At 49.8% G+C, this 23,540-nt stretch overlaps 1 protein-coding gene across 6 annotated transcripts in view; it reads left to right on the top strand.

Moving 5' to 3' along the window:
* Positions 1 to 20,290, top strand: part of MTSS2 (MTSS I-BAR domain containing 2) — a 37,043-nt gene extending 16,753 nt beyond the window's left edge. Inside the window, exons 4-15 of one of the 6 annotated variants that reach the window (XM_036750646.1) lie at positions 1,126 to 1,210; positions 1,438 to 1,529; positions 1,652 to 1,726; positions 2,383 to 2,391; positions 4,200 to 4,357; positions 5,748 to 5,855; positions 7,138 to 7,235; positions 8,793 to 9,003; positions 10,959 to 11,033; positions 11,981 to 12,157; positions 13,267 to 13,432; positions 15,476 to 20,290. In XM_036750646.1, the coding sequence (XP_036606541.1) occupies positions 1,126 to 1,210; positions 1,438 to 1,529; positions 1,652 to 1,726; positions 2,383 to 2,391; positions 4,200 to 4,357; positions 5,748 to 5,855; positions 7,138 to 7,235; positions 8,793 to 9,003; positions 10,959 to 11,033; positions 11,981 to 12,157; positions 13,267 to 13,432; positions 15,476 to 16,254 (2,033 nt within the window). In that variant the 3' untranslated portion in view covers positions 16,255 to 20,290. The remainder of the gene's footprint in view (positions 1 to 1,125; positions 1,211 to 1,437; positions 1,530 to 1,651; positions 1,727 to 2,382; positions 2,392 to 4,199; positions 4,358 to 5,747; positions 5,856 to 7,137; positions 7,236 to 8,792; positions 9,004 to 10,958; positions 11,034 to 11,980; positions 12,158 to 13,266; positions 13,433 to 15,475) is intronic. The other 5 variants (XM_036750650.1, XM_036750649.1, XM_036750647.1 and 2 more) reach the window with 5 other exon arrangements.
* The last annotated feature ends 3,250 nt before the right edge of the window (positions 20,291 to 23,540 follow it).

The following is a 23,540-nucleotide window of genomic DNA, read 5'->3' as shown; positions in this document are numbered from 1 at the left end:
TCAGGTTTTGCTAGAAGAGTACTTGGAATACGCAAGGCACTGTTTAGTGTTGAGGGCAGGGGACATTCAGAGGAGTCTGTGCCCTACAGAGCTTAGAAGTTCATTAGGGAGATGGGATATGTGCATATGAAAAGGTTGAAGGCATATGTGATAAAAGGTGGAGAGATGCTGAATTCAGAACAGAAGACTGGATGAAACTTTACTAAGTTCGTAGCCTCAGAAAGTCCCTCTCTGTGCTTCAGTCTCCTCCTCTATAAAAATGAGGACGGTGGACTGGACCATCTCTAGGGTCCCCACTGGCTTTAAATCCCCTGATCCCATGACGTAGATGAGAACTCCAGTGGTAATACTACCAGGATAGCCTTGGGTGGCTAAGGAAGAGAGGGCACTGTCAACACTGCCCACGGTAGTGATCAGAACAATAGAGGTGAGTGTGAGGGTGGCCCCAGGAAGAGGACCACAGGTGACCTTGGAGCTGTTTCCAGCCTCAGGATTTTGTGGGACTGGAGCTGGTGCGATGGAAGGAGCCCAGGGAGGGGGGGTAGTCAGGAGAGGGGTTCAGTCTCCGAACTGGCTCATTTTGTAACCCTAGACAAATGATCTTCTCTGGCTCACAGTTTCTTCCCTTATAAAAAGAGCGCAGTAGGACTATGTAACTCTTCCTGTAAGATTTCTTACCAGCTTTTACATTCTGTGTGTCTATGGAAACCCTCAAGTGCTACATACAAGACTCAAGCACGGAACCTTCCCTCTTCTTCCTCCCTACCCACTGCTCCTCTTCCCCAGCTAAGCTTAGCTTGGGCCAGGTGACCTGCAGAGGCTTGAGGACAACATGGCAGCCTCATGGGAGCAGACTGGGAAGATATCCAGAGAGGTGGACAGGGAAATAGGGAGATGGCCAAGTCGAATCGGGAGGGTGCTGGTGGGTCCCCAGTGCTGGACATTTCTATGGGCAAACATCACCCTCTAGTGGTCAGCAGGAGGATTTGCTAGAGACTCAGTGTCCCGGGCAGTGGCAGCTGCAACCCCGGCCCTCCCCCAATCCCACCCTCCTTGAGCATCCCTGGAGTGCCAGATCTATCCCATGACAGCCTCTCAGCATGGAGGGGACTCTTGTTTTTCCAGGGGCCACAAGAGACATTGGCTCAGCCCTCACCCGGATGTGCATGCGTCACCGAAGCATTGAGACCAAGCTTCGGCAGTTTACCAAGTGAGTAGGGTTGGCAGGGGCTGAAGCCAGGGCTGGTACCCCCGCTAAGCCCAGGGAGGCCTCCTCATCCCTGATTCTTCCAAATTTTGTGGGGCAGGGACCCAACCTTTCCTTCACAACTAACCATGTTCATCCCTAAAACCCCTCCCTTGCCCCCAAGGGGGACAGGCCACTTGGTCACAGCCAATGGGAAATTTGCATTTCAAATCTGCCTCTGGCCTTTGCAGTGCCCTGTTGGAAAGCCTCATCAACCCCCTACAAGAGAGGATTGAGGACTGGAAAAAAACCGCCAACCAACTAGACAAGGATCATGCAAAAGGTACTTAAGAAGAGAGGGAAGAAGTGGGGGGACAATGTCAGGTGAGGGGGGCCAAGAGGGTTTGGTGTATGCAGTGGCCCCCGTAGCATGGGTCTTGTTTTTCTTCCTCTCTTCTCATTTAGAATACAAACGGGCTCGCCATGAGATCAAGAAGAAATCATCAGACACATTAAAGCTACAGAAGAAAGCCCGAAAAGGTAGGGCCCCCCAGCCCTAGGAAAAATGTTCCAGTTACAGACACTGGGAGGGACATGGTGGATGATATATAGGTCTGCCGATCTGTGTAGCCAAGAGCCTAAGAGTGGGCAGCATCTCCTCCATCACCAGTGGGGGAGGCAGCGTCAGGGTTTGTTGGCATGGTACAGCAGGCAGACCCCGAAGGAGCCATCACATCTTCTGGCTTTCTGCCAGGGCAGCTCCTAATGCTTCACATTGTTCCAAGAAGGGAAGAGGCCAAAGAGGTGGGCCCTTGGTCTTTTGCAAAACCAGCTAACCAGGGTTCATCCTGGCTGGCATCTTAGGGAAGGATCTCAGGTTGGCTTTAGGGAAGCCTCAGAGTGATAGAGCTCTATAACACACACACACACACACACACACACACACACACACACACACACACACAACATAAGCCCCTCTAGAAACTGCCCACCTCATCTTCAAGACCGCCCCTCACCTCACAAAGGGAGTTGTTAAGAGGGAGCCCAGGGAGGGTCAAGGGGTCCCACCTACCTCCCCTCAAAATGAGAGAAATAGCTCTCCGTCCATCAGCTATCTTTCACACATTCTCTCTTTCTCTCTGTCTCTCTCTTTCTCTCTTCTCTTCTTTCTCCTCCCTCCCACATCCTTCCTGTAGAGCTACTTGGTAAGTCAAACGTCGCTGCCGTCTGTTCCTGCTGGCCTCCCTGGCCCTTCCTCAGGCCCTCCTCTCCCGGCCCTTCACCCTGCTTTAATGTCTGTGTTGCATTCCTCTGTCTCATATCACTCCAAGGGGGCTTGGAATGAACCTTTCCAGACCACAGTACCAAGGAAGCCAGGTCATCCTGGAGAGATCGGGGTGGGAAGGCACTAAGGTCTCTTGTCAGTCTCTTCCATCTTGGTTACATGAGTCCTCCTCTCTCTGATGTCCCAGTGGGCTTGATCTCCAGTAGCTGTCATTGCTCACCCTGACACACTCCCCTAGAGGATCTGGAGGGAGGGAGGCATGATCCCATCTTCCAGGTATGGGAGAATGACCAGTCTAAGGCAGAATGCTATCAATCCAACCTACTGCCATCTGGAAACTGGCGAAAGGAGCCATTGTGGGACCTGAACTCAGCTCTGATCTGACCACAAGGTCAGGGACTGTCCCCTCCCTACTCTAGCTGGCTGTCCCACAGCCAGTGACACGGGGTTCATTACATGTCTCCCTCCCCCTGCTAACACCCTATCTCCCATTCCCCCATAGCTCATCTTCTGTCCTTCGTACACACTCTCTTTCCTTCATTCTCTCATTTTCTTTCTTTTTTTCCCTCTTGCCACACTGTTGCTGGGGGAGGCAGTTATCCAGGGTGAGCCCTGGGGCTAATGCTGAGACCAATTTGTATGGGCTTGGGACAGCCCCCTTCTTCTGGGACCCCACTTCCCTCTGTCTCCATCAGGGGCTAAGGGAGCAGGGCAATTCAAGTCTTTCGATTGGTTCTTGTCCCTTGCTGCCCAGGAGGGCCGAAAAGTGAGGAGGTGACCCCTTCTCATAGCGTAGCCCTAAGGCCATCCTGTCTCTACCAGCCTTTACCGTAGTTTCCCAGTCTGTTCTTGGAGCCCGTGAAGCCCATAGCTATGTGCTTTGGACCACCCTCAGGCTCAGCATTCGCCTTGTCCCATCCTCATCTGCCCACTCTAACTGCATTCTGGGAAGCTCTCTTGTGGCCACCTCTCTCCTGCTCATATGGTCTCCTCAGTAGACCAGCCCTGGGGGGGATGGAGGGTGAAAGGATATGCCTGGTTCCTGTTCTTGGGACCTGAATCAGACCAGGCCCTAACAGGTCGCTGGAGGGCTCTGAAAATCCAGTCCCTCTGCGCCTGGCCACCTTTCTCTTTACCACCAAACAGCAGTTCCCAACATGCACTACTTCTGTTTTCAGCTAAGTGGGTGAGCCACATGTGTGCTTGGGTCTGCAGTCTCCACCCGCCATGTTGCTGCCTCAGTGAGGGGCATCTTTGGCCTGTGCTCAAACAGATGACCTTATGGCACCGCAGGTGGCTTTACAGCTTTGGCTCTGGCTTTTGGCATCCTCTGTACTCGTGTGTTTTTGTGTGCCTTCTGTGCCCTCCCTGTCTGGGACAAGCTCTCCACATCCACCCCTGCTGCATGGGTCGCTGCATATTCTGACCTAGATCAAGACCCTCCAAGGCCCTGGGCTCCTCCCCTCACGTGGGTCCATGCTTTCCCTCCAGCCTCAACCCCTGCACCTACGGAAAGCCCCCCCCCCCCCCCCCGTAGGCAGAAGCTTTGCCTCGCCAGTCAGGACTGGTACTCTCTGTACCCTTCCTCAGACTTGGGAGGGGTGAGAAGGCTGGGTCAAGGGGAGGCTTCTCTGTGGCTGGGCCTTCTCCCAGAGAGGAGGCAGGCTTGGCCCACTTGGGGAGAAGGGGTGGCCTCCCCATCTGGGCATCTCCTCCTGTCCTCTGCAGGCAAAGGGGACCTTCAACCGCAGCTGGACAACGCCCTCCAGGATGTAAATGACATGTACCTGCTCTTGGAGGAGACAGAGAAGCAAGCCGTGCGCCGGGCCCTGATTGAGGAGAGGGGGCGATTCTGCACCTTCATCACCTTCCTACAGCCTGTGGTGGTATGCACTAGCAAGGGTGGGCTTAGGGCTAGTGGAGGAAAGCAAAATCCATGGGAGGAGTGGGAAGAATGTATTCTAAGATCCCTCCTCAAAACCTTCTGAGAGCCTAGGGATGGAACTCTTCTCCACCATCGGGCATTTCCTTTTCTGGCATGATTATAGAATGAGGGATTCTATGGAACTGAATACTCTAATCAACGTAAACTTCTGACTCAGACCATGTCATTCCTTTCCTTTGGATCTCCAGGACCTAGCTGGGAGCCTAGACCAAGCAGAGGAAGGGCTAGATTAATGCTAGTTGAATAGAGCTGCCATGTAGGGCACACTCAGATGACCATTTTCCAAGGATTCGAATACACCACACTTGTGACAAAACCAGTTATGAACTCATGTTTCTTGAGTGGTTCAAGAGCTATTTCAAGACCCTAGATTAGGAGTTCTTAAACTTTTCTGTGTCATGGACCCCTTTGACAACAGACTGAGGAAATCTATGGACCCCTTCAGAATCACGTTTTTAATTGAGTAAAATAAAACACATAGGATTACAAAAGAAGCCAATTAATATTAAAATGCAGTTACTGGAACATTTTTTTATAAAAACAAGTTCATGGACCCCCCCAAGGCTAAGAACCCCTTTTGTAGGACCTTGGGGGTTCTTGTTCTGGATGTTAATGTAAAGTTGTCCAGAGCTGCCAGTGAAAGTCGGATTCTTTGAGCATTCTAGTTTGGATTCGTGGTAGACCAGAGAAGGAACATGGCATAGTGGATGAACAGCCGGCCGCAGGGACAAGAAGACTTTCATTCAAGCTTAGTGGCTTGATGCCCTAGACTTGGCTTTGAAGATCAGTAACTAGGTGGTGTTAGTGGTTCCCTCATTGGTGAAGTCACAAGTCTAGTCCAAGACAAAATCAAGGTTCCCTGTATGTTTGAGCTCTATCCACCCACACACAACACAAAGGAAATTGAGGGAACTGGACCGTGAAGCTCAATTTCATCCATATGTACAATAGAGAATTGGCTATTTTACTCTTATCTGTCACAGACATAACTGTAGTGCAGTCAGACTATAAAGGACAAGCCAAGACGATGCTAGAATTCATGGAAAACTCATTAGAAGTTCATTCTAAAGGTATAAATGCCCCGCCCAGACAATTCCAGGGACCCTCAGTGTCTCCAAAACCCTGAACTTCGGGGGCAGGAGAGATAGGAAACAGAACACCAGGCCTCAGCATAATCTCTCAACCCTGCTCCATGAAGGAATCAGGCTGGACCTAGGAGAGGGGTGCTCTGTCCTCTCTGTATCAGAACACTGGAAGACAGAGCCCCCCTGAGGGCAGGTATGATAACATTTGCTGTCCTTCACCCCTTGGCTTCCTTCCTCCCTCCCCAGAATGGAGAGATCACCATGTTGGGGGAGATCACCCACCTGCAAGGCATAATTGATGACCTGGTGGTGCTGACGGCTGAGCCCCACAAGCTGCCCCCAGCCAGTGAGCAGGTGAAGGCTCTTTGGGGAGGGAGGGTGATGACGGGAGGCCTGCTTGGTAGTGGGAGGGAGGAAGGCTGGGAAAGATATCTGGGGGAGGACAGAAAAAACCAAGCAGAGTATGGATAAGGAGGAAAACACGGGAGCTTGCCCAGAGTGGTACTCTTAACTCTGGCCCAGGGAGACAATGTGCAGGCCTGTTAAGGAAGGCTTAAGTACAGCGTGGTCAGAAGCACTCACCTGAGCCATGCAGACTGCAGATACTCCAGGGATTCAGAAAAGGATTATGTGTATGACCATGGGGACAGAGAATGGGAAAAACAAACCTCCAGAGCCTCAAGGCAACATGGTGGTATAGAGCACAGCACCTGGAGTCTGGAGAGATCCGAGTTCAAATCTCACTTCTGGCATTTACTGTGCCATGTGACCACAGGTAGCACATTTCATGTCTCTGAACCTGTTTTCCCACGTGGAAAATGGAGCTTAATAATCCTCATCAAACCCACTCCTCTGGGTAGTGATGGTCCAATATGTGTAAAGTACTTTGTGAGCCTTAAAGCATTCAAGTAGTAGAAAAAGAGCTGGCCTTGGAGTCAGGCAGGTCTGGATTCAAGTTCCAACTGACAAATATTGTCTGTGTGACCCTGGGCAAGTCACTTGACACCAGAGCTCTAGGTCACTCTCTAAGATCAGTGGTTCTCAAAGTGTGGTCTAGGGGATTCCTGCACCCCAAGGGTCCCTGTGACCCTGTCAGGGAATACGCAGGATCAGAATTATTTTCATAATGATATCAAGATATTTTAATTTCTAACATAGTAAATAGCAGTACATATGACCAAAATACACAAAAGCTCTCTGGAGTGCTCGGTAATTTTTAAGAGCATGAAGGAGTCCTCAGACCGAGAAGCCATAGAGGAGGTGCTGGTCTCCACTGGTAGAGGGAATACTCTCTATGCTAATGAAATCACTGGGTCCAGTCCTTATGATTAGTATAATTACAGTGGTAAAGCACAGTGGGTTTGCTCATAAAGGGGAAAAAGGGAGAAGTGGGGATACCGAGTCACTCCATGGGGGAGCTGCTCCTCCCTTTCTAGGGCCCAACCTGAAGGTGCTGGAGGAATCCAACAGCCAACTGTCCATGCATGGCTCAAAAGAGGCTTCCTGGGGTCTGAGGGACCCTGAAAAGGACGTGGGAACTGGGGCCTCTGTCTCCCCAAGTTGCTGATGACAGCTGCCCTGGCTGTGAGGGAGGGGTGCCTGGCTCTGGTGACCCTGCTCTCTGCCCCTCATTCAGGTGATCAAAGATCTGAAGGGCTCTGACTACAGCTGGTCATACCAGACTCCGCCATCTTCTCCCAGCAGCTCTGGCTCTCGGAAGTCCAGCATGTGCAGGTAAGTGTGTTTAACCAATGGTAGCTCTGGCCTTCGAGGCCTGGAGGGACTCACAGCAGGGGAAAATTCAGAGCAGGGGGGCTGGGACCTGAGGGTTTGACACCACTTGGCTTTTCAATCGAAGCTTGCCCTAAATCAATTCAATTAATTTACTTTGAGGCTCCATAAGGTACCTATCTTTACCAAGAATTCTTCACATGAAGTCCAGAAACTTTTTTTAAAAAAATAGTTTAATACCTATGTCAATACAATTGGTTTCCTTTGTAATCCCATGTAATTTGCTTTCTGCGTTTAAAAACAGTTCTGAGAGGGGACCCCTAAGGCTCACTAGACTGCCAAGGAGGTCCGTCACACAGAAGAGGTTAAAAATCCCGGCTTTACATGATCAAATTTCATTTTTTTCATGTTTAGAAAAAATATGCCTGAATAACACCATAAACATATGCATACACACATATATTTTTATGCGCACACACACACACACACACACACACACACACACACACACTGCTTCCAAGGCAATGTGATCCAGTGCAGAAAACCTCTGGGGAAATCAGGAGAGACCTTGTTTCAAATTCCAGCTTTGATTCTTATTAGTCGTGTGACCTTAGACAAATCATTGAACTGTTGATCCTCAGTTTCCCTATCTGTAAACAGAGGGAATAATACTTGCAATGTCTCCTTCCCAGGATTGCTGTAAGGCAGGTACATCGTTTACCTTAAAGCACTCTGGAAGTGCTAGTTCATATTACTCCATGTATGTTATAATTATAATTGTTATGTTCTATAAACAGAAGCACAGCTATAAGCAATACCACATCTGATTCCTTTCATGCATTAGTGGATAGAAAGTTTTGCACGGTGCCATCTTACAACAGCCCTGGGAGGTAGGTGCTCTTCTATCCTGGTTTTACAGGTGAAGAAACTGAAGCAGGGAGAGGTTAAGGGACTTGGCCAAGGTCACCCAGCTAGTAAGTGTGAAAGGCAGGATCTGAACTCAGGGCTTCCTGACTCCAAGAACAGCTGCCTCTGGGACACAGGAGCAGTTTGAGAGTCAGAAGATCAAGGCGTTCGTCCAAGCTTCCATAGACATATCTGGGTCACTCCGGGTGACTCCCCTCCTCACTTGTGTTCCCTGTCTTTAACACGGTGACCTTCTCCCCCCGCCCAATCTTTATTGCATTGGGAGCAGAAGGGGGTCAGATTGATGGAGCTTGGGCGTGGCCTCTCTTGCCCCCAGAAACAGTAGGGCAAAGCACCCGGTCCTGGCCCAGGGCCCCTGAGAGGAAGCCCCCTGGGAGTGACCTGCCCGGCCCTTTCCCAGATTCTCTCCTCCACCCCCTCCCTGCCCCTGACACTCTGTTCCATGGCTCAGCTCCTCCCGCGTACGATGCCTGTGTCTCGGGACCTGTTGTCTTACGCTGTCTTTTCCTTCCTTTGCCCTCCCTCTCTCCTCCCCACCTTGGATTCCCCCTCGTCCCGCCCTGACCACTGTTGCCACTCTCCCCCTCTCTATTCCTTCCCCACCACACCCTCCCCTGCCATCCCCCTCCCCAGCAGTGGTAACAGTACAAAGGGTGGCGCCCCATGGCCTGGCGGGTCCCAAACATACTCACCCAGTTCCACCTATCGCTACCGCAGCCTGGCGCAGCCAGCTAACACCAGTGCCCGCCTCTCCAGCGTCTCCTCCCATGACTCTGGCTTCATCTCCCAGGACGCCATGTACTCCAAACCGCCATCGCCCATGCCCTCGGACATCACCAGCCAGGTGAGGAGGATTGGCTTGGGTGGGCCAGAACCGGGATGGGGAAAGGGGGAAGACCCACCGCTCCTTCTCTGAGCTCAATTTGAAGAAAGCCATCCCCGTAAATCTCCCACTCTGGCCATTTACTGACTGGGTGACTCAGGCACCTGTGACCCCTCTAAAATTTAAAGTCCTTCTAAAACCCCTCCAGGCCTTCATTTTCTCATCTGTAGAGTGAAGGGGTTGGTCTAAGATTCCTTCTAAATTTGTGGTCCTAAAATTGCTGCTGGGGAAAAGGAGCTATCCTGAGATGCCATCCCAGAAGGATGCAGACTCCCCCTGGTGGCCAATAGGATAATTGATTCCTCAACCTTGGCCGCCCAATGTGGATGGATGTACCTTGAAGTGGACCCAAATGAGCACTCTTGGGGCAGAGAACACTAGGGTCAAGAAAGACAGCAAATCCAGGTCAAATCAGAGTACTGGACTACAGAAAGCAAGAGTACAACTTGGGAAACAGTGTGGAAGATGGAGGGCAAACGGTGACAAGGGAAAGTAGAAATTAAGCTGAACCAGACTCCTAGAATCCTGGGAACAAAGGCCATCATAGGACACCCTCTTCAGCTGCACCTCTCTACGCCCAAAGATGGTGGTGTCAATGACCAGCTAGCCCTTCAATGGGAGGCATGAGTTTAGGCCCTGCTAAGGAGAGGAGGCACGCCAAGGGGAAGTTGATCTTTTCCTCCACCCGTAGATCATTGACGGGGTCTCTGGAAAGACCAAAGCTGGCATGAACCAGGCTCTACTTTTAGTGTCCATCTGCTTGCATGTTCTAGTCCTTGGCTAGGCTTAAATGAACACTTTGATGGCACTCAAACTGTCCCCACCTCAGAATATGTCAAGATAACTTGGCTGAAAGTGGTCAAGGTAGGCAAAGGAAGCAGTTCTGTGTGTGTTTGTGGGTGAGGAGGAGAATCCTAGACAAAAGACAATGCGCTCAACCCTGTGCAGTCCTTATGTACCACTGAAGCTTGACCCAAAGCCTGAGTCTCTGGGGAGGCTTTGTCCTCTCCATCTCATCAGAAGGGCCCGCTGTGCCTATGGGCCTGCCCAGGATGCTTTGAGATGTCAAGATAGAAAGACAGACACAAAGCTTCTTCCTATCGTCCCCCCAGAGACAGGGTCTCCCACACAAGGGCACTGTCTGTTCACTTCACTCAAGTTCAGGGGTCCACCCTCCTGACCAAGAGGAGACCTCAGGATGCAGAGGGAGACATGCTTTTTTAGACATAGCTGATGCTGAATTTGTTTTGCTTGGCTATGTCTATCTGTTTTTTTAGTTAGGGAGGTAGGTACAATGGAGATGTACACTTCTTAGTTTAAAAAAAATCAGTAAAGCAAAGTTACATTTTTAAAAGATTAGGAGATGGTGAGTAATATAAAGTGTCACAGGGGAGTTGGGGGGAGGAGTCAATTAGGACAAAAGGACCCCTACATGTATTGTGTGGGTGTGCATAGGAGAGGCTCTGGGCCAGTGAGTATGTCTGCAGCATATGTAAATTTAGAAAGAGGGGTATCTGTGGCATTGCAGGTGAGGATGGGTGTTTTCTGGGCTGGGTGCTTAAGCTTATTTTGTTCACATGTGTATGTGCATGCATGTGAGTGTGTGTGTGTGTGTGTATGTCTGTGTATGTGACTTTCCCTCCTTCTTGGGATAGTGTGTGTCAGGTGGGGTTTTTGCTGTGGACTGTGGCCCCGGCCCTGGAGCTCTGGGGGAGGCACATCTGTGTGTGCTCAAACATGTGTGTTTGTGTGTGTGTGTGTTCATGTGTGTGTCTCTGATGCCGCATGCCATCACCCTAACCAGGTTTATTCTCTCCTCCTCCACTCCGCTCTCCTCCTCTCTCTTCCGCTCTGCTCTGCTCCTCTCGCTCTCCGCGTGTGTCTGTGGCGGATTGCTCCCGCTGGCTGCACCGCAGAAGTCCTCCAGCTCGGCATCTTCTGAGGCTTCGGAAACCTGCCAGTCAGTTAGCGAGTGCAGCTCCCCCACCTCGGTCAGTGTTGCCTCCAAGGACAGGCAGGGAGTGGGAAGGGAAAGGAAGGGGAGGAAAGGTCTAGAGCATCAGCATTCCTGTCCTCACGGTGCTGCTCCTGGAGCAGATGCTCAGTGAAAGCTGCATCCTCTTCCCCTCCTGCCCTCAGATCATCCCTCCTCCCCAAGGGTCAGCAGGGCATAGGGGGCAGGGATGGGCACTCCTTAGCCAGCACCAGCCAGGAGATGGTTCCTGCATGCCATTCCCTCCATCCCTCCCCTCTCACTGCCATTAACCTGCACTCAGGTCCTGCCCCGGGCTGCTTGGGAACTGCTGTCCCACACCTCTCACCCCTACCATCTCCTTCCTGTGTCTCAATTCATTCCTTTATAGCCAGTTCTAGAAAGTTCTCTCCTGTTGCCAGGTCTTGGGAGAACTGAAACAGGAGGTGATAATGAGCTAAAGGGATGGACAGGGCCATGGCCATTGTTCCTCTGGAACAGTCTCCCTCAGTAGCCCACCTCATTTCATCCCCCATCCTTTTCATCAGCTGCAGGACTCATCTGCCATATGCCCCAGCCTAGGCATCAAGATTCAGTTTGGGGGGTGAGAAGATCAGCTCTGGTCCATATACAGGCTTCTTGGACTTCCATCAGCTGACTGCCCTGTTCTTTTTGGCAATGGAGGATTGGTGATGTGAGCCATACACTCTCACAAACAACTTTTACCTCTTCACTCCCCAAACAGAGGAGGGGTTTTTGGAGGGGTGGGGTGGGGGAGGAATTGCTAGTGCTTTCAAAGCTGGTCATTCTCAGGGCCAGCACAGATGAAGGTTCTTTCTTGGGGCAAGTAGGGGAACGGCCAGCTTTCCCATGCCCTGCCATCTTCTTGCTCTGAACTTCATCCTATTGGCCTAAGCCTGCCCACCTTCCTGTCCCGCAATCTATAACTGTTCTCTCCACCTTCAGGATTGGTCCAAGGCTGGCACATATGACCAGCCAATAGCAACCACTCTACAGCGGAGGAAGGACCGAGTAGAGCATCTGAGGGAAGCAGAAGCAGGCCCAGGCAGCGGAGGCTATCCCAACATCAGTGGGGAAGAGACGCCTCGACCCAGGATGTCCCCTGCAACCATCGCAGCTAAGGTACACCTTCCCCTTAGGGGGCAGCACTGGCAAGAGCAACCTATGTACACTCCTCCAAACTGTGGAGGTGCCCTGAGACCCAATACTGGATAGGCTTGGGAGCCAGGAGTCATCCCATCCCATCCCAGGAACTTCTCCCTGGCTCTCTTTTCCTTTGCCCTGAGCTAAGTGACTGGTACATGAGGGTCATAGGCATGGGAGGTGCCCCCTGGTAAGAACATTCAAACACTTAGCTGAGGGTAACCAAGCAGTGTGAGCAGGACATCAGAGGTCGGAGTTTAGAAAGAGGACAGTTTGAAGCACAGTGGTGGAAGAAGAAAAAGCACACAATCAAAGTTCCTTTTTTTTTCAATTATCAGACAATTTTCCCCCTTCTACCTCCTCCTTCCTTCCCCCTCCCCAAAAAAACCACCATCATAACTAATAAGCAGAGTCAAACAAACTAATTCCCACATTGACCATGTCCAAAAAAGGTGCATCTCAATCTCCACCTTAGTCCTTCTATCAGGAGGTGGGAGCAGGCTTCCTCACTGGTCCCCTGGAATCATGGTTGATCATTACAAAGATCAGAATTCATTGGGCTTTCAAAATTGTACATTTCCTAGTGTTGATGTTTAAGTATAAATTGTTCTCCTGGTTCCTTTCACTTAATTCTGCATCAGTTCATACAAGTCTTCCCAAGTTTCTCTAAAACCATCCCTTATATCATTTCTTATAGCATAATAGTATTCCATTATATTCATTTGACCAAATTTGCTCCACCATTCTCCAGTTGATGGGTTACCCCCCAAAGTTTTAAATGCCTGAAGTCTGCTGGTCCCTTTAGAGGAATAAAGCAAGAACTCTTCCTAGCTGGAGCTAAGGAGAAATGTTTTAGTTTGTGAGGCTGGGGGGGGGGGCAGAGGGGGAGGAGAAGGGGAGGGACCATGCCATCAAGTATAGATGCAGATTTCGTGACCAGAGTGTAGGAGGTCAGGATGGGGGTGGAGTGTAGACACGACCAAGGTTAGGGATATGATACCTACAGGTGAGGGCAGGTTGGCCCACCTTCTAGTTTCTGGATTTGTCTTGATAAGCTCACCTTGACTCCACCTTGGCCATTTTTTCAGCATGGCGAAGAGGTCTCTCCGGCTGCCAGTGACCTGGCCATGGTGCTGACTAGGGGCCTGAGCCTCGAGCACCAGAAGAGCAGCCGGGACTCCCTGCAATATTCAAGCGGCTATAGCACACAAACAACCACCCCTTCCTGCTCCGAAGACACCATCCCTTCTCAAGGTACTGCTCTGGGCCATCCGTGGGGCTCTTAGAGTAGCAGGCGAAGGGCAGGCAACTTTTACCTAGCTCCTCAAAGTTTGCTAAGCGCTTCACAAACATTGTCACATCTGATCCTCACAACAACCCTGGGAAGTAGATGCTATTATTAATCTCCATTTTACAGATGGGTAAAGTGAGACTGAGAGGGGTTAAGCGACTTGCCCAGGGTCACACAGCTACTTAGTGCCTGAGACTGGATTCAAAAAATGGAAGGAACATTGAATTTGAGGGCAAAAGATTTTAGGATCATAGACTTAGAAGTGGTAGAGGTTACATAGCCCAATATTCTCATTTTACAGATGAGAAAACTGAGATCCATAGAAGTTGAATTAGTCAGCCAAAAACCATTCATTAAACACCATGATGAGCACTAGGGACACACACACACAAAAAAGAAAAACTGTCCCTGCCTTCAAGGAGCAGACATTCTTGGGGGTTTTTTTGTAATTTTTTTTTATTTTAAACTTAAATACAAAATGAGAAAAGAAAAAAAACATTGCCACATATACACAGCAGACCATAAGAGAGGATTCAATATAAAGCAATAAATTTCCATCTCAAGAAAATCCATATAATAAATGCCATGCATGGTTTTCAAAGCCACCTGGCTTTGCTTGCTTGTTGGCTTTTTTTTGGTCTCTGCTGTGCATTTTTTACTTTATCTTTCTCTCTGCCCCCCCCCCACTAAAGAAGCCTACAATTAAGCATGGCTATATATGCATATATATAGACATCTCCAAGCATGCACATTTATACACATATACACTCATACATATATATATATGTAAGACCACATTGCGCTTATTTCAACCTGTCGTCTGTTTCCCTGCAGGTGAATAGCATCTTCCTTCATAGGTCCAGGTCCTTCCATGTTTTTCTAAATCGACCAGCTCATCACCACAGCAATATTCCAACCCAATCGCATTCTATCTGAGAGATTGCCTATGAAAGTTTTTTCCCCAATTTTCGGCATTCCTTCTATTCTTGGCTACATAGGTTTTAATTATGCAAGAAAATTTTAATTTAAAATAATCACAATTATCTTTTTTGTACTTCAACAATGTTCTCCCTTATAATATAATTTAAGGTCTGATACTAAGGAGCAAACATTCTAAGGATAGTGACTTCACTGAGGTCACAGAGGAAGCAAATGGTAGCCAACGGCTTTGACTCCAAATCTAATATATTTTCCACTATACCCCTGGGTTCGAATCTTGGTTCTGCTATGACTTCAGGCAAGTTATTTAGTCTCAGTTTCTTTATCTGTAAAATGAGAGGCCCAGACAAGTAATAATCTCTAATAATAATCTCTAAAATCTCTTCCATTGTTAACTCCATAATCATATAAGGCAGAGGTTCTGAACTACTTTTTTTTTTTTGGTGCCATAGACTCTTTGGCAGCCTGGTGAAGCCTATGGACTTCTTCTCAGACTAATGTTTTTAAATGCATAAAACAGGATTACAAAGGAAAATTATTATATTGAAAGACAGTTATCAGAATTTTCTTAAAACAAATTCATCGACTCCAGATTAAGAACTCCCTATTATATAAGAAATATTTGGAGATGTTGCCTTCTGGAGTACAAACCCAAATAGATGGGGAGAGGAAGTCAGTATCATAGTGTGGGGAGGATGTGATTCACAAGGCCCTCCTTGCTTCATCCATTCCCATCTCTCTGTGTACTCTGCATAAGAAAAGCTTGGAGTCCAGCTTTGGTTGGGGGTGCGGAGCTATGAAGAGTGTAGTGAGAAGGGGGTAGAGCTCTGTCTCTTATGTGTTTATAGAGCCCCGAGGTGGTCAGAAGGTGAAAAAATTCCTAGCAGCAGGCCCTACCCATAACATGGCAATGTAAGACCTATCCTAACATGTGCTGGGATGGGTGGAGGTGGAGAAATGAAGAAGCTTATGGAAAGGGCTTTGTGTATCTTCAGCACCTAGGACAGTGACTGCCTTCAGGTGTGCGTGCTCATGTATCATGATACTATCTTTCATGGGTGCCCCAGGTTCAGACTATGACTCCTACTCTGTGAATGGGGACGTGGAAGTCGAGGGGCAGAGTGAGTTCGACAAGTCTTCCACCATCCCCCGAAACAGCAACATTGCCCAGAATTACCGCCGGATGATCCAGACCAAGCGACCTGCCTCCACGGCTGGACTGCCGACAGGCATGGCCCTGCCTTCAGGTGCCCCACCAGGTGTAGCCACCATCCGCCGCACACCCTCCACCAAGCCTTCAGTGCGCCGCACTCTCTCGAATGCTGGCCCCATCCCCATTCGCCCACCTATTGTCCCAGTGAAGACCCCCACGGTGCCTGATTCGCCAGGTTACACAGGCCCCACCCGGGTGGGCAGTGAGGAGTGCGTCTTCTATGCTGACGATGCTTCCTCTCCCCATGCACCTGATTTTGCTAAGGCCTCCCCAAAACGGCTGAGTCTCCCCAATACTGCGTGGGGTAGCACCTCACTGGAGGTGGCCAGCTACCCAGGAGCAGGACAGTCTCTCTCAGCTGAGGAGGCTGAGGAGGAGCAGCAGCAGCTGGCAGCCAATCGCCATAGTCTGGTAGAGAAGATTGGGGAGCTGGTAGCAGGTGCCCATGCTCTGGGAGAGGGACAATTTCCCTTTCCCACTACCCTATCCAGCACCTCAGGGGAAGAGACGCCTATCCCACCCCCCGCTGCTTCGAGTGACCCTCCAGCTGAAGACATGCTGGTGGCCATCCGGCGTGGGGTGAGGCTTCGAAGGACCATCACCAATGACAGATCTGCCCCCCGCATCTTGTGATGTTGCTGCCCCCTCCCCGGCCTCCCAAATAAGGGAGCCCTCAGGGTCTGGACTGAGCAGCTGGGGCCACGTGAGAGAGGAGTTAGGAGAGAAAAGCAATTGGGAGCCACATTAAATACAAAAGAAAAACAATAAAGGAGAGATAAAGAAAAGTTTAAAAAAATACAAGGCAAAGCCACTTTATGGATAGAGACACAGAATTTAGATTAAAAAATTTAAACAAGAAAAAACTTCTTTAACAAACCTTGGAAAGGTGGAGCCATTAGGCCTTGAACTCTTCTGGAGTCTCTTTCATACTTTGTCTCACCCACTCTGTTCCCTTCTCTTCTCCTCACCTCCTTGCCACCCCTTGCCTTCTGCATATCTTGCCCCTCCCTAGTGAGCGGTGGGGAAAGGTGTCCCTGGCCAGCCATGAGTCAGGGAAGATGCCCAGCCAGGCCTGGGATCAGTAGCTCCACAGTTCCCCCAACACTAACACACATGCACACACACACAGCCTCCTACAAAAGACGGAACTGACTTGTGGTCTTTCTCAAACCCGTTCTGTTCATCATCTCGTACTCCAGCTGGGGCACTGGTACCTAGTCTGAGCCGCTGCTTGGTTCCTCCCTATCTTGTTCTTGACTTTCTCCTTTGTTTTTTCCTTCCTTCTCAATGTCTCTGCTCTCTGAATTAGCCATGATGGCAGGGAAAGGAGAATACAAGGCCAGTAGTGCTTCAGAGACATGGGACCCACCATCAAGGTCTTTTTACTTCATTTAAGGGAGCAGTAAGGTGGCCAGGGCCCACCAGGAGGCTTCAGGGCCTCACTTTGGAGTCACCAGGAGTGAACTATTGCCTTGGGCTCTGAAGCAATAGGCAACATGGCCTCAGGAACAGGAACCCCTGGCGCCAGGCATGTCAGAGGTGTGAGTAACCAGAAGCAGTCCTTGGTCTTGTAGGGTATTTTCTAGTCTACACCTTCCTACCACTCATCAGATGTATTGGTGGGAAGTTAGGTATTTCTGGTGAGAAAGGTGGGAGACCTATAGAAGCTGAGGAAAACACTGGGAAAAGGAAAGCAATTTCCAGAGTGCTATGGAGATACTCAGTCCATAGAGGCGGTTGGCAATGTCTCTAAGGGAACCAGGTCTAATTTGAGCACCTTGTGACAGTAACTCTGGTGGCACTTTTGGGTCAGTTTCAGCCATCCTGTCACCCCAACCCAAAACTTGGGGTCAGGGGCTAGAGCTGTACAGAGGGTATGTGTGTAGGGCGGGGTGGGGATTATTTTGTTAATATAATAATAAAATGAAGGCGATTATACCTGGGTGAAGATCGTGTGTGCGAATGGGAGGTATGACTCTGTGAGTGTGTGTTGTGTTGGTATAAAAATTGTATCTCTGCAGAGGGTGTGTGTGTGTGTGTGTGTGTGTGTGTGTGTGTGCTGTGCACACGCGTGTGACAGAAGCAGCTGAATTGTAGCCGTATGGGCCTTTGGCAGGAAAAGGGAAGTTGTATTTGTTGTTAGAAAGCCATGGAGTGGCTGATATTCTCTCCAGTGTCTGGAGTTTGGCCCAAATGGTCGGAAGGGCCTGGGGGTCTAAGCTATAGACCCCTGTGTGGCCCATGGCAGGGTTAGGGCAGTGAGGGAGGCAGAAGACAAGGGGGGGTAATTATTGAAGATTGGCTTTGACCCTCTGTTGCCAGAGGAGATGCCATCCACGAAGACCCCATCCGTGGCCTCTAGCCTTCCAAGCCTGTGCCAGGAAGCAGCAGGGTAGTAGGGCAGGGGTGGCCTTGTCTGCCCCCATACAGTGCCAAAATGTGTGCCCTACTCTAGGGCAGAGGCAGGGGCAGGGGCTCAGGCCATGGAGAAAGTGGCTACAAAAGTTTCCGCCTCTCCTCCCTCCCTTTGTTCCACCACTCCATAGTCTAAACAGGGTAAAAAGCATGTGCGATTAAGGCGAGAGGAGTGAGTCCTGTATCCAAGAATAAAGTGTCTAAGGGAACAAAAAGGACTCAGGCTGCAGGCCCATCGCCATTGCCACCAGCTCCCAGAGACAGGGTGGTCAGTGGGCTTGGGAAAGCTGGTTTTTCCTTGTGTCTTGACTGGTTAGGAACACATCTGAGCCTCACTCCTCCACTGCCCTTTGCCTTAGGAACCCAAAGACATCTTTCTTGTGCCATAAGATAAAGGGGACCCTGGATTCATGGCATGAAAACCAGATTCACCTGAATTCCCTCCCCTTTTCCATTGGGTACTTCAAAGGACATTATTTATGTTGGGGGCACGTTTTCTCAGGCTTCAGGGGTGTCCTTCAAGCCCAATCTTAAGAGCCACCTGAAGCATTTCTGGGCTAGAAAGCATGAGGGCAGAGAGGGAGTTTTACCAGGATGAGGCCCATGAGCTCTGCAGCTGGAGATCAAGTGGTGGTGACGCTGAGTAGCATGTACTGAGGAGGGCAAAGGGACAGAGAGCAAAGGTTGCTCCTTGGGGCAGAGGAGCCAGTTCAGAAAGCATTGGGCAGGAGTTTGTTAGGCAGCTGGCTTGATGGGCCTGGCATTTTCACATGTAAGCTGATGGTTTGCGGTGGTGTGGGGTGTGGAACGTGCTGAGGGTTTGCAGCCAGTGAGTGTGGTTGGGGTGGGAAGGGGTGGGATAGTGCGTGTGCTGGGGGAGGGAGGGTGTAGAGGAGCAGTTTTTCATATAAAATGATGGGAAGTGCAAGGGGTTCCTCTTCCTCTGTGCCTTCCCTTTTCCCCCTTGCTCCCTTATATGCCAGGAAAGTCATTTGACTGCTTTTCAGGGACTTTGGGGGGCCTGTTCGGTCTGAGGATCTTTGCTATAGCCTGTGCAAAGGGCCCGGCTCCAAACTATGTGTCCAAACATGCTGGAGAAAGAATACTCTGACCCACTGCCAGTGAGCATGTGTGGGTGTCAAGTTTTCCACTCTCTCACCCATTCTCCCTCTTCACCAATAGGGTTAGGGGTGGCTCACTCTGTGGCTGTGGGGCAGAATTTCCCGCCGGGGGGATTCTAGCTCTGACCTTGGCCTTGCGTTACTTCACTACCCTGGGTTCCCTCTTCTGGGTGTTCGGCCATGCAAACGGGGCAAAGATACACCTACGGCCGCCCCATTGCTTTTCTCCAAAATGTCCAGGGACACTGTTGTCCCTTAGTAAGGGACAATGGGAGCCTCCTGTAAGGTTTCAGGTGAGGACTCTGCTGGGAGGGCTGGCAGGATGCTAGACAGAATGAATGCTCTTTCCTCATTTCAACTCCTAAAGCAACCCTTCTCTTTCTCTTGCTCTTTGGCCCCCTTCTGTCAGGAATAAGAAATGCTCTTCCTCCCAGAAGGAAGAGAAAAGGCCCCCATCATTCTCTGCATGCCATACTTTCCTGAAGCGGCGAGATAAGACAAGCTAGAGAAGGTGATGCGAGGGAAGGATGAGGGAGCAGGAGAGAATCAGGAAAGACACACGGCCTTTGAAGAAGCCCCCAAATATTCCTCCCTAGGCTGAGCCCATCATATCCCCACTCCCCTGGAAGCACCCCTGGTGTTGTATATAGAGCTCCAATCCTGCCCTTGTTCGTGGGCCCTAACCCAGCCCCGTCCCGTCATTAGTAATTAGTAATAACCACGTAGGCCCTGGCCCGCCAGCCTTCTCTGACTGGAGCCAACAATACCACCACATAGACCGTTTTTTTTTGTTTGTTTAGTTTGGGGATTTGTTTGTTTTTATTTTTCATTTTGTACAGAGAAAAATCCCTTTCAAAAGTGTCTTTCGACTGACGTAACTTTTCTGGTGCTGTTGTTAACCCGTTTCTTTTTTTTAATTTATTTTCCCTTCGGCTCCCCTTTCCTCACCCACTCCCTGGCCCCTCTACCCAGCCATCGTTTGCTCTCTTTTCGTTGGTTTGTTTGTCGGACTTTATCCTCTTTCCCTCCTGCCCCGCCACGATCCAGCCCTTGAGTTGAATAGTCACCGCTACTCGTAACAAACGCACTGTGAACACTCCAGTATTAATAAAAGCTGTACTGTAATTAACGAATGCCTCTGCGAGACTCCTGCTTGGCTTCCTGTGATTCGGCTGCTCTCGGCGCTACCCGCCCCCTTCCTTCCCTCCGCCTTACTCCTCTCTGCGCCTTCCTCTAGGAAAATGGACACTCGCTTGGTCCTGGCTTCTTGGTTTTGTGCTCTCCGCTCCCATGCGAGGTATAGTGTCGGCTCGGTGCGGGGACTACAGAAGTCTAAAAGCACCCAGCTAGAAAAGAGTCAGAGCCATCCAGAAAAGGAATGGGTTATCTCAGAGGACTTCACAGCAGACCTGGGACGGCCACCTATCGGGTGGTCATGAGAGGCCCTGCATCTGGCTAAGGCTGTTACCACACATGGCAGTTCCCACCCAGCACTGCCTGCTGCTGCCTTTATGAAAAAGGTATTGCTAAGTTTGGGGGCCGGGAGATCATCCTCAGCTCCTGGGGCTGATGGCTCTCTCTGCAGTATCCAAAGGCATTTGGAACAGATAACGCATTTACTCAGTAACCAGACACAATGCTAAACATTGGAACAGTGAGGATAGATGTGTGTATATACATATATACATACATACACACACACGTATACAAACAAGAAACAACACAGCTCCTCACCTTGAAGACTTTACATTCTAATGGGAGACTACATAAAGGGGTGCTAAAAAGCGTGGAGGAGAATATTAGTACAGAGGCCTGGAGAGAAAGGAGCCTAGTGACCCTGTTCCTGGCTAGATAAGACAAAAATCTGGGGGGTGGAGCAAGGAGGAGCCCAGGAGTGGAGCCCTGGGATTTCTAGAAGAGCATGACCAGGATGTTGAAGGAACTTTCAGTCCACACCACATATGATCAGTTTAAGGAACTAGAAATGTTTAGCCTGAAGAAAAAAAAAAAACAAAAAACAAACAAAAAAAAAACTTGGCATTGAGGGACCTGGGGGAGGGAGGAGAGAGAAATTACAAAGGATATCACAGATACCTTCAGGTATTTGGAAACGTGTAGGGTGGAAAAAGGAAGAGGCTTCTTCTGCTTAGCCCCAGAGGGCAGAAGTAGGAACATTTAATTAGTGGCTGCAGAGAGGCAGATGTTGGCTCTCAGTAAGGAAACGCCTGGCCTCTTGAGCTGTCCCAAAATGGAAGGGGCCCCAGAACAGTGGGTGGGAAGGGAGCTTCTTCCCTCCACGTCCTTGACAAAGGGATACAAAGATACATAGCTTGTCAGTCAATCAATAAGCATTTATTAAGTGTCTTCGATGTGCCAGGCACTGTGCTAAGCACTGGGGATACAAAGACAGGCAAAAGACAGTCCCTGCCCTCAAGGAGCTCACAATCTAATGGGAGAGACAAGAAGCAAATACATATGAACAAGCTATATACAGGAGAAATAGGAAATAATTAAAAGGAAAGAAGGAACTAGAATAAAGAGGGGTTGGGAAAGGCTTCCTGTGGAAGGTGGGAGTCTAGCTGGGACTTATAGGAAGCCAGGAAAGGCAGCAGGTGGAGACAAGGAGGGAGAGCATTCCAGGCATTGGGACAGCCAAAGAAAATGCCCGGAGCTGAGAAATAGTGTGTTTCATTCATGGAGCAGCGGAGGTCAGTGTCACTGGATAGAAAGGTGTATGTCAAGGGGTAATGAATAAGAAGACTGGAAAGGTAATAGTGGGTTAGGTCATGAAGGGCTTTGAATGCCAGAGGGTTTTGTATTTGTTCTTAGAAGTGACCAGGAGCCATCAGAGTTTGAGTGGGGTTGGGTGGGGGGGAACCTGTGCTTTAGGAAAATTAGTTTGGTGGCTGAATGGAGGAAAGACTGGAATGGGGAGGAGTTGTGAGGTAATGGACCCATCTGCAGTTATGGCATGAAGTGATGAGAGCCTGCACCAGAACGGTGGCAGCATCAGAGGAGAGAAGTGGGCATATTTGAGAGATGATGCAAAGGTGAAATTGACAGACCTTGGCCATAGATTGGATATGGGTGGGAAGGAGATGGTGAGGAGTCCAGGAAGACTCCTAGGTTGTGAGCCTGAGGGCATCATCAATAACAGGGAAATTAGGAGAGGGTTTGGGGGAAAGATGAGTTGTTACACACATACTGAGCTTAAGATGTCTACTGGACATCCAGTCTGAGATGTCTAGAAAACCATTAAAGATGTGAGATTGGAGGTCGGCAGAGGTTAGAGCAAGATACTAGAGAATCACCAGCATAGATGGTAATGAAATCCATGGGAGTTGATGAGATCGCCATGTACAGTGGTATAGAAGGAGAAGAGAAGGGGCCCTAGGATAGAACCCTACAGTTAGAAGGTGTGATCTACAGGAAGATCCAGAAGGAGACATAGAAGGAGAGAAGAGAGCACCCAGGAAGAAGGTGATTACTGGTGTCAAAGGCCAAAGAAAAGTCAAGGAGAATCAGGATTTGGCAATTAGGAGATCATGGGTAACTTTGGAGAGAGGAACTCTGGAGGAATGATCAGGTTGGAGGCTGAACCATAAGGGGTTAAGAGGGAGAGGAGAGGAAGGCGAGGCACCTCTTGCAGATGGCCTTTTTGAGGAGTTTAGCTACAAAGGGCAGAAGAGATATGGACAAAAGTTAGCAGGGATGGAAGTATCAAGTGATGGTTTCTCCAAGATGGGAGAGACCTGGCATGGTCTGTAGGCAGTAGAGAGGCAGATGTTGGGGGAATGGGGATGACAAGGAGGCAGTCTGTTGGAGGATATGGGATGGAATAAGATGATTTACAGGGAGAGGCCTCAGCAGGAGGAAGGCCACTTCATCATGTGAGGCAGGGGTGGACAAGGGCAGAAGACATGAGTGATGGGAGATGAGGAAGCTCACAGCAAATGGCCTCCATTTTTTCAGTAGAATGCGAGGCAGGTTCGCAGCTGAGAGAGTGGGGGGAGGGGGTTTCCTGGGAAGTTTAAGGAGGGAAGAGCTTAAATGAGATCATATTTGCCACACACTTGGCACAGTGCCTGGCACACAGCAGACACTTAGTAAATGCTTGTTCCTTTTCTCCTTTGCTTGGCAGCCTTGTCTAGCCTCTTCTGGGGTTTGCTGGAGCCCTTGGGGCGGTGGAGAAGTTCCCATCCCTCTGAGGGCATGTGGATCAGGCTTTCCATTCCAAATGTGAACACTTGGACACATAGATTAACTTCCAAAGGGAAACCAAGGGTGTAACCCCCCACACCAGCGGAGTAAACTCAAAACCCCAAGCAGCTGGATATGATCTTACAGAACTGCTCCCCTCCCCCAATGCTGGGCAAAGTTTAG

The sequence above is a fragment of the Trichosurus vulpecula genome, chromosome 3, assembly GCF_011100635.1.
Source record: "Trichosurus vulpecula isolate mTriVul1 chromosome 3, mTriVul1.pri, whole genome shotgun sequence".
Taxonomy (NCBI): Eukaryota; Metazoa; Chordata; class Mammalia; order Diprotodontia; family Phalangeridae; genus Trichosurus; species Trichosurus vulpecula.
This window is presented reverse-complemented; position numbering and strand designations above follow the sequence as displayed.